General features: G+C 34.8%; 1 protein-coding gene across 1 annotated transcript; it reads right to left on the bottom strand.

Annotated features, from left to right (window-relative positions):
- Nucleotides 1-5,870: 5,870 nt before the first annotated feature.
- On the bottom strand, nt 5,871-7,124 carry LOC114095087 (phosphoglycerate kinase 1-like). Its single transcript, XM_027938252.2, has one exon. It carries the CDS (start codon nt 7,122-7,124, stop codon nt 5,871-5,873), a length of 1,254 nt encoding a protein of 417 aa, XP_027794053.2.
- Nucleotides 7,125-16,058: the final 8,934 nt, after the last annotated feature.

The raw sequence follows: 16,058 nt of genomic DNA, 5'->3' as shown, positions 1-16,058 counted from the left end.
ATTCAAATTAACACAACAATGAAGTGAGACAAGATGCTTGTTAGGTTGATCACACTAAATACTGGCAAGGATGTGGAGCAACAGGAGCACTCATATACTGCTGGTAGGATTATATAATTGTAAAGCCTTTTGGGATACATTCTGGCCATTTCCTACATAATTTAGTATATTCTAACTGTATAATCCAACAATCACAGCCCTTGGTTTGTGTGTTGTGTGTGTGTGTGTCATAAAAAATTTTAAAAATGTCCACAAACAAAACCTATGAATGGGCTAGGGTTGTGGCTTAGTGGTAGGGTGCTTGCTTAGTGAGGCACAGGTGATTCTCAGCACCGCATATAAATAACTAAAATAAAGATCCATTGGCAACTAAAAAAATATTTTAAAAAAACTGTGAGTGGTCATTTATAGTAAGTTTGTACTTAATTGTCAATACTTGGAAGTGACATGTAGGACCTGTTAGGGTGAATGGTTTAATAAACTGTGGTATACACAATTATTTGGCACTGAATAGAATTGAGCTAACAAGGTGTGAAAAGATGTTGAGGACTGTTAAAGGGATATTAGTAAGTGAAAGAAGCCAATCTGAAAAAGTAGCATACTATATGATTCTAACTGAATGACCTTCTGGAAAAGGCAAAACTATAGAGACCATAGACATACTAGTGGTTGCCAGAGGTTAAGGAGGAGGGAGAAACAAATAGGCAAATCATAGAGGATTATAAAAGCAATGAAATTATTCTGAATTATATTACAATATTGGATTCACAACATAATTTGTTTGTCAAAATCTACACAATGTACAGCACCAAGAAAGAATCCCAATGTAAACTGCAGACTTTGCTTGATGAAGTATGAAGGTAGGTTCATGACTGTAACAAATCAAATAAAGCACTATGGGGCAGGACACTGATAGTGGAGAGATACAGTATGTGGTGTGACAGGAGCATATATACTTTCTACTCAATTTGGTCATGTACACAAAACTGATCTAAAAGATAAAGAATATTAAACAAATAATCCATTTTTAGTTAAGGGACTCTGGTGCATTGAAAAGTATTTTGTGTTAATATTTAAAACCAGTACAAATAAAAAAAAACAGTACATCCAGATCTGCTGGGTCTTAAAAATAATGTTGTTGTAAAAAAAAATCAAAAGAAATAATTCTGATTCTAAATTCATGACTAAGGCGTAACAGCCTGGACTGGACCAACACTGTCATATGAAGCAAGTAAAAAGATGGGCAAAACAAAGCAATGACTGTGGAAGAGGGAACAAAGATGAGCCCACAATTGCCCTGATAGCCTGGGGAAAGTTCTCAGGCCATGGAGAAGGGAGGGAACCCCAAGTGGACCTGTTGGACTCTGAGGTAAGTAGAGGCCAACTAAAGCATTATCTTGTATATCAGTTCACATACCCTCCAATTTTTCACTTCCCAAATATTTTCCTACCCGTTTTTATGTGATCTTTCAAGTTTTAAGATGAATAAATTTTGTTATAGGAATCTCAAAATTTGAGCCAACATGTAGGAGACTCCTACTCACGTTGTAAGATTGGAAATTACTTACAAGTAACATTAATGGAAGAATAAAAGCATGAAGAACAGCACCTAATTTTATTTTTTCATTGACTTCATGACAGTTTTATTAGCTAATGTTGTTTGAAATAAAAATAACAATAGAGATAATTTTGTTTAAAATGCACAGAAAATAAAACAATAGCCATATATAAGCAAGTGAATTAAATAATGCAAAATGCAAGCTTGGGTAAAACAAACCCCATAATGTAAACTTGAATAAAAAAATCCAAACTGATACTACATTCTGATGGTAACACCTTAATTTTAAGTTTTCAGAAATTTTCATTTAGCAAATAAACAGCTCAATATTTTAATGCATATAGAATTTTAATTTGTGATGTAAAACTGCACAAAATATTATATAAAATGAATTTGTCATACAGTTATGCATATGAGAGACATGTATATTAGTCAGTTTTTCATTTCTGTGAACAAAAGAACGTGCAAGAACAACTTAGAGGAGGAAAATTTTTTTGGCTTATGGTTTTAGAGGTTCAGTCCTTGGCTGGTAACTCTACAGCACTGGGTCGGAGGCGAGGCAGCACATCATGGTGAAAGGGCATGGTGCAGGAAAACAGCCAGTTATTATGGCAGCCACTTAGCAGAGAGTGAGCTCCACTCACCAGGGGCAATATATACTGCAAAATCTTGCCAATAGTAACCTACTTCCTCCAGTCACACCCTACCTCCCTGCAGTTATCCCAAGTTAACCTATTCAAACTGATTAATCCACTGATGAGGTTACATCTCTCATAATCTGATCATTTCACCTCTGAACATTCTTGCATTGTCTCACTCATGAGCTTATCCAAACCATATCAACATATGTGCATCAATATGCATATGTATATGCATATATGTTTCTAATTAATTTCTGGTTTTCTCCAATATTCTAATCCAAGTCTCTGATTCTTATCTCAAAGCTTTTTCATATTCCTTTTAATGCCATTTTCTATTTTGTACTACCAACACCTGAATTAATGTTTTTAAAATACTTTTTTTCTAGTTTATTTGCCATCTCATGTTATTTTCTTCTTAATTCATTTTAACTTCTTTCAAAAAATACTTTTGCTTGTTCTTTCTTTTAGGATAAAAAAAATCTACAAATGTATGTTTCCCGTGGATCTTCCAGGGTATGGCAAAATGTAAATAGGTTCTTCTTTTGGATGTTATTTTGAATTCATTCATCGTTATTCTCCTTTCTTTTAGTAGTAGCTTTAACGTGGCCTATGAGCACCCAGCTGTGGCGAGGGGGCCGCTATGCCCATGAGCAAAGCACCCCCCCCCCTCAGCCTTGAGTAAAGGGGTATTGGACTGGTATTGCACACCACATGCTGTGCAAAGCAAGAGGCCTTTCCAAGGAAATGCTTCAGCTCTGGACTTGAGCATTACCCAATGGGATTGGGCAAACCCCCTTTTGAAACATTATCCCCTGCCTTATTTGGGTAGAATATTCTATCGAATGTCTTTTTCTTAATAAACAGAGGGGTTCCCAGTGCACTCACTTTCTTGCCTTCCAGCATGGAAGAGGACCCTTGAGGTCACAGAGCAGTCCCACTCTTGACATGAAAACTACTTCTGTGTTGTGTGATTTCTTCTCCGTTTTCTTATCTTAATGTTGCAACCAGCTTTTTTGAAGCCAGCTCATCTGTCAGCAGGAGCCCCTAGTGAGACCCAGCCACAAACTACCTTGCCCAGGTTCCTTATCAGCTGAATGATGTGAATTCACATGCTCTTACCTAAAGATAAACTGTCTGCTCTGGATTCATCACAGGCTCTCCTGCCTGCTTATCAGATGGCCACAGCTTCTCATCCTTAAAGAAGTGCAAGGTAGTCCTAGCAAAGAAGCCTATTTAGTAAAAGCAAGAGTTAGACGTACCTACAGAAGTATAACTAAAAGAGATTTTTTAGTTAGGTTCTTTTGCAGTGGATTAAAGAAACCAGAAACATGGATTCTTTTTTCTCATTTTTTTTTGTTTAAATATTTTTAGTTATATTTGGACACAATATCTTTTATTTACTTAATGTGGTGCTGAGAATCAAACCCAGTGCCTCACACATGCTAGACAAGTGCTCTACCACTAAGCCACAACCCCAACCTGAAATCTGGATTTTTGAGAAAGTTAAGAAACCTCTATTCTGCCCTTCAAAGGCTTTTAATTTTGTGATACATGAAGACATCCTTGGTTTCCATAAACTGTCCCAGCACAGGGAAGAAAGGAAACCTGTGAAGTGGCTTGATGTGACCCAGCTCTTCAAAATCTGCTTCAGAAGCTGTCCCGAAGTTAAAAAACAATGAAAATTTCTTAATTGTTCTTCCAGAATAAAGAATCAGTCTAGCCACAGAAATTCTCCCATCAGTAGATAAGATGGTTTTTAAAATTCTGGCCCACCATGACTTACTTCAAAATTGTAATAAACTAATAGTCTTTATCAGTTTTGAATTTTTATTATAGTTTTCCACTTCTTTCCACTATTGTATAATGGTTATGTATGCAATGGGGAGAGTGAAAGACATGAGAAAAATGGTGTGCTTTTTAGCTTGCCTGACTCTCCAGTCATGTATGGCTCCCATTGAAAGAGTTGTGTAGCACCCAGAGATATCCAAATTTGAATAGGGTGTAGTGACTAGGCAAGAAACTTATTGTCCTTCTTGGACAAGTTTTGTTTTCTATATGTAGAAAATATCATGAATACTTGGATGGTTAGAGTGACAGTCTGTTAGAAACTGCTGATTTCCCCTCATCCTATTCCAGTTAGTAGTAGATTCTATGGTTTATTCTTTGGGTGCTGGATATCAGATGGAGAGATTATAACTCATGCATTCCTTGACAAATAGGCTTTATCTCACAACTAATTGTGGACATATTAAGTCAAAATTATTCTTGAACTTTTTGGGTCATGTATTTAAAATAAGACTCCTTACCTCTCACTAGCTTTCTCTTTCAGGCTATCAACCATGTAGCAAGATCTCAGACTAACACTTTAGACAGATGGTACCTACTTATTAATTGCATGGAGAAAAGCCTACATTTTACCCATCAACTTTTATGTGGGAAAGCAGTGTACTTTTTTACTTATTTAAAATATGGAAACTTGGGGATGGGGTTGTGGCTCAGTGGTAGAGCGCTTGCCTAGTACGTGTGAGGCCCTAGGTTTGATCCTCAGCACCACATATAAATAAATAAAATAAAAGTATGTCAGCTACATCTAAAATATATATTAAAATTAAAAAAAATACTGAAACTTTTGTCTTCAAGGTTATACCTTAACTCCTACCTTTTTCTTGGGATGACCATCACATTACTAATATTCTCTTAAATTCCAGTATGGTAACTCATGTGTATTAAGAGTTATGTAAAAGTTATTCAGGATAATGAATAGATAAAATTGATTTCATGTTATGAACACAGGAAATTAAAACTGAAAAAAGTGATTGCATTTTTTTTAATCTTTCTTGCTAACAGTGCACTCTAGAAACATTTTCTTTTTCTTCTTCTTTTTTTTTACAGAATTGGGGAAATATTCTCTATTAAATATTTTTGTTTCTTCCATATTTATAATGTTATTTTTTTATTTTCTAGTATGAGTTGTTTTATTTTTCATACAAGAAGAATTATAGACATATTTTTATTAATCTAAAAAATCCAGGTTAAGATTAATTAATTAGTTGATTATTATTAAATTACATGTGCTGTAAGGGAAAAAAATTATTTCCAATTTGAGTTTAATTTGTTGCTCCATCTATAATATATATTTGTATGTGCTTACAGACTAATTTCTTCTTAATATTTAATACATTTTTTATTATTCAAATTTCTTGCTTTTAAAAAATATTTTTTCATATTTAGGGAAAAAATCTCTCAGCAGAGCTCTAATGATACTTATTAGCTTTTAAATGTAAATATTTTTGTTTATTTGGGTACATTCATTGTTTAATAGTTTGCCAATTTAAGCACCATCTTACCCCATTATTAAAAAATTAAAAAAATGAGAGATTCAGCTTTATTGACTCACTTTAATGGGCACCTTAAGAATATATCCTCCCTATGAGGCACAGCAGTGAAGTTCACAGGTCCAAAGGAGATCTTGAAGAGGGTAGGCAAAGGCATGACACAGCTAAAGTGAACAAGTGCTTTCACTGATGTAAGGAGAAATGGATAACACACTGCCTTCCCATTTCCTGGGTCTTGTTATATGGTAGTTTTTAACCAAAGTCAAGCTGAGATGTTAGAGCACTGAGTTAACCTAAAGGCTGAGGACAGAAAACAGGAGGAGGGGACTCTGTCAGTTACACATTGCTGAGGGCCTCTACTCCTGGGAGGCTTTTACCTTCCAGGAGCTCCAGACTGGCACCCCCTCCAGTGCTCACATGGCTGACTTTGTCTTCAGTGTTCCATTTGGCACAGCAAGTAGCAGTGTCCCCGCCCCCTATAATGGTGACACTACCCTGGGAGGTGGCTTTCACGATTTCATCCATGAGGGCCTTGGTTCCCTTGGCAAAGGCTTCCCATTCAAAGACTCCCAAAGGACCATTCCAAATGATGAGCTTGGCTTCAGACACAACTTGAGCATTCTTTTTAATGCTCTCAGGGCCACAGTCCAAACCCATCCAGCCATCGGGGATGCCAGATTCTACGGTGGCACTTCCAGTGTTGGCATGCTCATCGAACTTGTCAGCCGTGATAAAGTCCACGGGAAAGGTAATCTTCACACCATTCTTTTCTGCTTTGGCCAAGATCTCCTTGACAATCTTGGCTCCCTCTTCGTCGAAGAGGGAGGCACCAATCTCCATGTTGTGCAGTACCTTCAGGAAGGTAAAGGCCATCCCGCCCCCGATGATCATCTGGTTGACCTTGTCCAGCATATTTTTGATGAGCTGGATCTTGTCTGCCACTTTGGCTCCACCCAGGATAGCCAGAAAGGGTCTCTTTGGGTTTTCCAAGGCTTTGGCAAAGTACTCCAGCTCCTTCTTCATGAGGAACCCGGCTGCTTTCTGGGGCAGATTCACTCCCACCATGGAGCTGTGAGCCCTGTGTGCAGTGCCAAAAGCATCATTGACATAGACGTCCCCTAGCTTGGACAGTGACTGGCGAAAGGCTTCCACCTTCTCGGGCTCCGCCTTCACCTTGTTCCCAGAGGCATCCTGGCCCTTGCCTTCCTCCTCCAGGTGAAAGCGCAGGTTCTCCAGCAGGATCACTGAGCTGGCTTCGGGGCTGGCGCAGGCCTTCTCCACTTCTGGGCCCACACAGTCCTTGAGGAAAGCCACGTCCCTGCCCAGCAAGGATTTCAGCTCGCCAGCGACAGGTTCCAGGGAGTACTTCTCGGGCATGGGGACGCCATCCGGCCGGCCCAGGTGGCTCATCAGCACCACCGTCTGGGCTCCATTGTCCAGGCAGAACTTGATGCTGGGGACAGCGGCCTTGATTCTCTGGTTGTTGGTAATCTGGTTCTTCTTCATGGGAACGTTGAAGTCCACTCTCATGATGACGCGCTTGCCTTTGACATCCAGTTTGTCCAAAGTCAGCTTCTTAGAAAGGGACATCTTGGCAGTAGGAAGGGCTAGTGGACACCTGGCTGTGGGTGCTGAAGAATGGTCTTAGGTGTGCGGCTGGGAGGCTTGTTGGTGGGGCTGCCTAACGCCTCCCCTCGGCCCGCCCCTTCCTGGGTCCGGAGTCTCCCACGTGGCAGCTGTGGGCCCGGGGAAGGCAATGCGGCCTGCCCATTGGTCCAGAGTCCTGCCAATCTGCGTTTGGAATGTGTTGCCAGGTGTTCCTTCCAACTGTCAGGTAGAAGTAGCAAAGTAGTGGTGGTGCCTGATTTGGGGCAAGTTGGGAAATAAGGAAGCATCAAAGTAAGAATGATGTGATAAATCTGAAAAGTACACACTGCGATGTCCAATTAGTGTTCATAATTCATTGAATAGCTCTCTAAAATGGTGATAAATTAATTTAATGCCATAACAAGTTTCCAAATTGAAGATAATTTACTCATATTTGAAGTGCAAAAATTAAAACTGCTACAATTTTAAGTTCTGTAGCTGATATGGAGCTATTATATAGTGTGTGCATTTTTGTTTGAAGTGAAAAATAATGAAATAAGTGGAAATTATTTTTTTGGTATTACATAAATTTGAATATTTACATATACCCGAGTCTAAAAATAATTTTCCTAGGAATTTGTTTAATATATATTTTCACATTAAGATACTTTCTAGAAATCATATTCAATACTCTAAAATGAAAAACAAAACAAGAGAAAAAAAAGTAAAAAACAACCCAAATGCCCAAGAGTGGATGAATATAAAAAACACAACAATCTGTTCTTCTTTTCTTTTACCTGGATGATTTCCAGGTATCTCTCTTGGTTAATTCCTCACTCCTTTTTTATTTATTTTTGTTCTCACTTCTTTACAGAACTTAGACAACCCCAACATTCTAATAATTGGCTTCTCATAATTTGCTTCTCATTTTTATTGATTTTCTTCATAAGAATTAACTTCTCTTGACTTTTGTTTTTATTTGTCATATAGCTGAGGCAGGTGCTTGTTTGTTTGTTTGTGTGTGTGTGTGTTGTTCATTGTTATATATAGTCCAAATGTATGAGGTATTTAACATATTTTTTTGAGTGAAGGAAATGATGAACAAATGAATGAATTAAGTTTGTTACTCATTTTGAAAGGTTTTTTTTTCCTGTTAAGTAGATTCAGGAAAACACAAAGACAAAATAAATGTGATGAGTATTAATTAATATAATGTGCAAAGGATCCACAAGAAATTATAAATTACTTCAAGGAAAATAAAAATACAAGAGAAGGATTAAAATTCATTTCATTGTTAAGGCAAATTAGAAGACAATAGAGAGGTAGAGATAGATAAAGGAGGGATAATTACTACTGTAAAAATTGATTTGAAAAGTGTATTCAAGATAATTGACCTCTCCAAAGGGAACTTGAAAAACATTAATAATTCACAAAAATAAAAGAAAAAAAGTGGCATTTTAAAATTATTTTTCTTTAATGTATTTATGGAACACAATGTGATATTTTGACACCTGTGTACATTGTAGAATGATCAAGCTATTAACAAAATGACAACTTTTTATCTCAAGGTAATAATGTTTAGACAATCATTACAAAATTTAAGTGTAATGACGAATCATTCAATATTTATACATATAATGAAAGATTTGATTTTTATAAGTGTAAGAGGAGAAAAATGAGCTGAAAATAGATATGGTTTACTTGAAGACGTAAATATCTATTACAAATGAAAATGAGTGCATTTTAAAAATTCAGATACTTACACCTGATTGGTTTTGTAATGAAAATTGATTTTGCAATTTTTTCATTCAACTTTTTGCTACATAGCATGAAGTTTCTGACAGAAATATATTTGAGGCACCATCAACAGGATGAATACTGTAATTAAAAGAAAGAAAGAGAGAAAGAAAGAAAGAAGTGTTGACAGCTGTGTACAAAATATTTAATCCTTACATATTACAAGTAAGAATGTGAACTAATGCAACCACATTAGGAAACAGTTTGGCAAGTTTGGCATTTCTTTAAATTATTAAACACCATGTTACCTTTTGACCCAGCAATTCCATTCCTAGGTATTTAATATAATGATATAATTATGATCTTATTATAAAATATATAAATAAAACATCCAACAATAAAATTACTATTGAATATATTCACATAACAATAAAAACTCTTAGTTACTGCTATGGGGGATGAAATATGTTACATTCACTATGGGAAACAACTTGATAGTTTCTTATAAATATGAACATAAGTCTACCATCTGAGTTATCATTACTATTCCTAGATGTTATCCAAGTATATCAAAACACATTTTCTTTCAAATTATATATATATATATCTATCTATATATATCTATATATATCTATATATATCTATCTATCTATATATATATATATATATATATATATATATATATCTAGGGGAGCTTTGTTAATAATTATGAAATGACATTTTTCAACTGGTATGTGGATAAACTATTATATATCCATACAGATAAATATTTATAATCAAATAGAAAAGGCTACTTATACATAAAAATTCTGTATGAAATTTAAATGAACTTTGGAAACCAAAGATAACAGACACAAAAGTACTGAGATTTCATGTGATTTAAGTCACAAAGTATTTGAAAACAAACATAGAAAATTGGAAATGATATCAGTAATTCCTATTGTGAGATGAAGTTATCAAGTATGATGGGGACACACCACTGAATTTTTAGTGTGATATAACTTTTCTATATGATAGTGGAATGGTGTATACAAGATTGTAAATGCTTGTGAAAAGTTCATAGAATTGTACATTAAAAAAATGATCTTAGTGAATTCAAATTTTGAAAAGTGAACAAAGAAGTTTGGGAATCTCAGTATTGAATGGGATTCAGACTGTTCAAATTGAGTGTAATTATATAATGACATGCAACACATGTCACTGGAGGCAATATGGAGAAAAGAAGATGACTTTAGTAAAAAAAAAAAAATCCAGTTTCTAAGGATAAAGACAAAAGAACTGTACAAAATTTAAATTTTCATATAAAAACTTTGTTTATCATAGGAATATAGATTAACAATTCTGAAATTATGTTCATACTGAAAATAAATAAAATAAGTAATGAAAGACAGTGGAAGTTAAGTTAATCACTGTCAGAAAAAATATATAAATAAGCAAGAGGAAAACAAGCTACAACCCTGGGATACAAGTGTTAGCTTGATATATACATATACACATACTATTTTTTAGAAATAATTGTAGGCCTGCAAGTGTTCACATGTGTTAGTTTTCTATTGCTATTGTAGCAAATTATTACAAATTTAGCTACTTAGCATAGTTTTGTTCCTAAACAGTTTTATGTCAGCAGTCCAGGTTGTGTGACTGGTTTCTCTGCTCTTTGTTTTACAAAGATGAATTCAGAGTTTTGTTTGCTGGGTTGAATTGGGAGGTTCAAGGAAGAATTTACTTAAAGGCTCATTTGGGCTTTGGCAAAAACTAGTTTCCTACATTATTGGACAAAGGTTCTAGTTTCTTTGCTTTCTGTCAAGTTCTTAAAGTCTCATCAGATTCCTGCACATGGTGCCTATATCTCAGAAGCAGCAATGGTGCCCTGAACCCTTCTTAAGTTTGGAATGTCTTTGACTTTTAATTGTGCTTCATCAGAGTTCAGCTTTCAGCCTGCTAAAGACTCATTTTGATGAAGTTTATCTCAATTAGATGAAAAAGGATAAAATCTGTATCTTAAATTCTGTAACTTATCTACAAAATCACTTTTGCCAGGTCACATAACATATTCATAAATTCTGAAGAACAGGGCATGAACGTCTCTGTTGGCCTTTATTCTACCAACCAAAAATGACTTGTATGCATAAAACTATTTCCCAGTTCTATCTATAAGAAAGCATAGAAGCAGTGAGATTCCTGGAGCAAAACAAAACAACACCAACAACAGCAACAACAACAAAAACAGCCTGTGCGCAGACTTTTGGTTATAAATAACCATCTCAAATGAAAGGAATCAGAGTCATTGGGTAAGTGGCTGATTGGGAGACTGGAGAAAGGGAAATACAAGACGAATCTAAGTTATTATTTGAAGCCCCCAAACAAAGAAGTAATTAAGTAATTTTGTATTAACTTGAGTAAACAATAAGTAGTATTGGATTATTAACCAATATATACATAGGTATTAATTAATGAAAAAACAAGTTGGGTAGATGTGACAAATCTTCTCTATGGAAGAATTAAAAAAATATATGTGCAGATACTATTGGAAATGTAATTTAGTCAATCCACTGTTTAAAAATAGACTGGAATCTGTGACTTATACCTAGAGGATACAGACTGGAAAGATGAATGATAGCACCTTGACAATTCAGTCACTGGGCAGACATCACCATAACTAAATGATCAATGTCATCATCACCATATCATGCCGATATTATGAATAGCTTGATATGAGGCTTTATCTCCATGATATTTTTCTTTAAACATGTAATTCCAGTTTAATCCAGAGAAAGCAAGACAAATGAAAATGGAAACATTCTACAAAATGCCTGACTAGTAAGTTTTAAAATAGTCAAGATTATGAAAATCAAGAAAATATTAAAATGGTAATCACAATCAAAGGAAACTAAGAAGATATGATGACTATGGGCAATATGGTATTTTTCATTTGAATTTTGAAAATGAAAAAAAGACATTAGAAAAACTGATGGAATTCAAAATACAGTTTTGTCATAGCAATTTATCAATGGTAAATTTTAGTTTTGATAGATGTAATATAGTTTTTACTTAAAATTTTATTTGTTTTAATTAGTTATACATGACAATAGAATGTATTTATACATTTTGATATATCATACATAGATGGGATACAATTTTTCATTTTTCTGAGTGTACATGTTGTGGAATCATATTGGTCATGCAGTCACATATATACATAGAGTAATAAAGTCTGTTTCATTCTACTCTTTCCTATCCCCTCATCCCCTCCCCTTCTCTCCCTTCACTTCCCTCTACCTAATTTGAGGTAATGCTATTCTTCTTCAGTGGTCCTTGCCTTATAGTGAATTAGCATCTGCATATTAGAGAAATCATTTGGCCTTTGGTTTTTCAGGATTGGCTTATTTCACTTAGCATGATATTCTCCAACTCCATCCGTTTACTGGCAAATGCCATAAATTCCCTCTTCTTTAAAACTGAGTAATATTCCATTGAGTAGATATACCACATTTTCATTCATCTGTTGAGGGACACCTAGGTTTGTTCCATAATCTAGCTATTGTGAATTGAGCTGCTATAAACATTGACATAGCTATATTACTGTAGTATGCTGATTTTAAGTCCTTTGGGTATAAACCAAAGAGTGGGATAGCTGGGTCAAATAGTGGTTTCATTCAAAATTATCTAAGGAATCTCCATACTGCTTTTCATAGTAGTTGCACCAACTTGCAGTACCACAAGCAATGTACCATTTTCCTCACATCCTCGATAACATTTATTGTTGCCTGTATTCTTGATAATTGCCATTCTGACAGGAGTGAGATGAAATCTTAGAGTAGTATTAATATGCATTTCTCTAATTGCTAGAGATGTTGAACACTTTTTCATATATTTGTTGAATGATGGTATTTCTTCATCTGTGAAGTGTCCAGTTTCTTAGCCCATTTATTAATTGGATTATGTGTTGTTGGTTTTTTTTTTTTTTTGATGTTAAGTTTTTTGAGTTCTTTATATATCCTAGAGATTAATGGTTAATCAGAGGTACATGTGGTAAAGATTTTCTCCTAATCTGTAGGCTTTCTTCTTACAGTATTGGTTGTTTCTTTTGCTGAAAAGAAGCTTTTTAATTTGAATCCATCCCACATATTAATTCTTGATTTTACTTCTTGCACTTTAGGAGTCTTGTTAAGGAAGTCAGATCCTAGGCCAACATGGTAAAGAATTGGGCCTATTATTTCCTTTTATTAGGTGCAGGGTCTCTGTTCTAGTGCCTAAATCTTTGATCCACTTTGAGTTGATTTTTGCAGAATGAGAGATAGAAGTTTAATTTCATTTTGCTACATATGGATTTCCAATTTTCCCAGCACCATAAGTTGAAGAGGCTATTTTTTCTCTAGTGAATGTTTTTCACACTTTTGTCTAGTATGACATAACCATATTTATGTGGGTTTGTCTCTGTGTCCTCTGCTCTGTACCATTTGGCCTTTGGTTTTTCAGGACTGGCTTATTTCACTTAGTCTACAAGCCTATTTTGGTGCCAATACTATACGCTTTTTGTTACTATAGCTCTGTAGTATAGTTTAAGGTTTGGTATTGTGATGCTTCTTGCTTCACTTTTCTTGCTAAGGATTGCTTTAGCTATTCTGGGTCTCTTATTTTTTCAAATAAATTTCATTACTGCTTTTTCTATTTTTGTGAATAATGTCATTGGGATTTTTAAAAAAAACTCTTCTACATTAGATTTTATTTAGAAAAAAAAAGAGTTTTGGTTGAAAAAAAAATATTACAAATTACAAACCAGTATCTGTAGGCTGACATCCTTCAGGAGCATATGATCTAAGTGTAAGGAATCCCTTGTCATTTACTTCCCTACATTATACTTATTTGTTCATTCAAATATATATACAGGCACAATTAAAATTTTGAGATGCTGATATCCTCAGGACCTTTTCTATCTCTTTCTTTCTTTCTTTCTTTCTTTCTTTCTCTCTTTCTTTCTATATGACAGCAGAATGGATTACAATTCTTGTTACACTTAAAAAGCACATTTTTTCATATCTCTGGTTGTATATTGAATCAAGTGTCATTGGGATTTTAATAAGAATTGCATTAAAAAATCTGTATATCACTTTTGGTAAATGGCCATTTTGACAATATTAATTCTGCCTATCCAGGAGCATGGGAGATCTTTCCATCTTCTGAGGTTTTCGTCAGTTACTTTCTTTAGTGTTCTGTAGTTACTCTGTACAGGTCTTTCACCTCTTTTGTTAGATTGATTCTCAAGGGTTTTTTTTTTTTTGAGGCTATGGTGAATGGTTTAGTTTTCCCAATTTCTCGTTCAGTGGATTCATCACTGATGTATAGGAATGTGTTTGATTAATGACTGTTGATGTTACATCTTGCTACTTTGCTAAATTCATTTATTAGTTCTAGAAGTTTTCTGGTGGAATTTTTTAGATATAGAATCATGATATTGGCAAATAGTGATAGTTTGAGTTATTCTTTACCTATTTGCATTCCTTTAATTTCTTTCTTTGGTCTAATTGCACTGGCTAGAGTTTCAAGGATGATGTTGAATAGAAGTGGTGAAAGAGGATATCCTTGTCTCATTACAGTTTTTAGAGGGAATGCTTTCAATTTTTCTCCATTTAGAATGATGTAGGCCTGGGGCTTAGCATAGACAGCTTTTATGATGTTGGATATGTTTCTATTATCCCTAGTTTTTCTAGTATTTTGAACATGAAGGGTGTATTTTGTCAAATGTTTTTTTCTGCATCTATTGAATGATAATATGATTATTATCATTACATCTATTGAACTGATAAATTACATTTATTGATTTCCATATGTTGAACCAATCTTGCATCCCTAGGATAAACCTTAAACTACACTACAGAGCAACAGTAACAAAAATGGCATGGTATTGGCACCAAAATAGACTTGTAGACCAATGGTACAAAATAGAGGACACAGAGACAAACCCACATAATTATAGTTATCTTATATTAGACAAAGGTGCCAAAAACATGCTTTAGAGAAAAAAATAGCCTTTTCAACAAATAGTACTGGGAAAACTGGAAATCCATATGCAAAAAAATGTAGTTAAACCCCTATATCTCACCATGCACAAAACTCAACTCAAAGTGGATGAAGAACCTAGAAATTAAACCAGAGACCCTTCATCTAACAGAAGAAAAAGTAGGCCTAAATATCCAACATGTCAGATTAGACCCCAACTTCCTTAATAAGACTTATATGGCATAAGAATTAAAATCAAGAATCAATAAATGGGATAGATTAAAACACTAAAGCTTTCTCTAAGCAAAAGAAACAATCACTGAAGTGAATAGAGAGCCTACAGAATGGGAGCAAATTTTTACCACATACAAGTCAGATAGAACACTATTCTCTAGGATATATACAGTACTCAAAAATCTTAACACCATTAAAACAAATAACCCAATCAATAAATGGGCCAATAAACTGAACAGACACCTCTCATAAGATGATATACAATCAATCAACAAATATATGAAAAAAAGTTCAACATCTCTAGCAATTAGAGAAATGCAATCCAAAAGTACTCTAAGATATCATCTTACTCCAGTCAGAATGGCAGCTAATAAGAATCCAAACAACAATAAGTGTTGGCAAGGATGTGGGGGAAAAGAGAAACTTATACATTGCTGGTGGTACTGCAAATTGGTGCAACCAATATGGAAAACAGTATGGAGATTCCTTGGAAAACTGGGAATGGAATCACCATTTGACCTAGCTATCCCACTCCTTGGTTTATAAATTACCCCAAAGACTTAAAAACAGCACACTACACTGATGTAACCCCATCAATATTTACAGCAGACAATTCACAATAGTTAAATTGTGGATCCAATCTAGATACCCTTCAGTAGATGAATGGATAAAGAAAATATGGGATATATACACAATAGAATATTACTCAGAATTAAAAGAGAATAAAATCATGGCATTTGAAGGTAAATGGATGAAATTGGAAAATATAATGCTAAGTGAAGTAATCCGATTCCAGAAAACCAAATGCCAAATGTTTTCTCTGATTTAAGGATGCTGATTCATAATGGGGATGGGGAGAGGCAGGGAGCATGGGAGGAATAGAGGAACTTTAGATAGGGCAAAGGGGAGGAGGGTTAGGAAGTGGGCATGTGGTAGGAAAGACAGTGAAATAAGACAGACATCATT

Source organism: Marmota flaviventris, chromosome 6 (assembly GCF_047511675.1).
Source record: "Marmota flaviventris isolate mMarFla1 chromosome 6, mMarFla1.hap1, whole genome shotgun sequence".
In the NCBI taxonomy this organism is placed as follows: Eukaryota; Metazoa; Chordata; class Mammalia; order Rodentia; family Sciuridae; genus Marmota; species Marmota flaviventris.
This window is presented reverse-complemented; position numbering and strand designations above follow the sequence as displayed.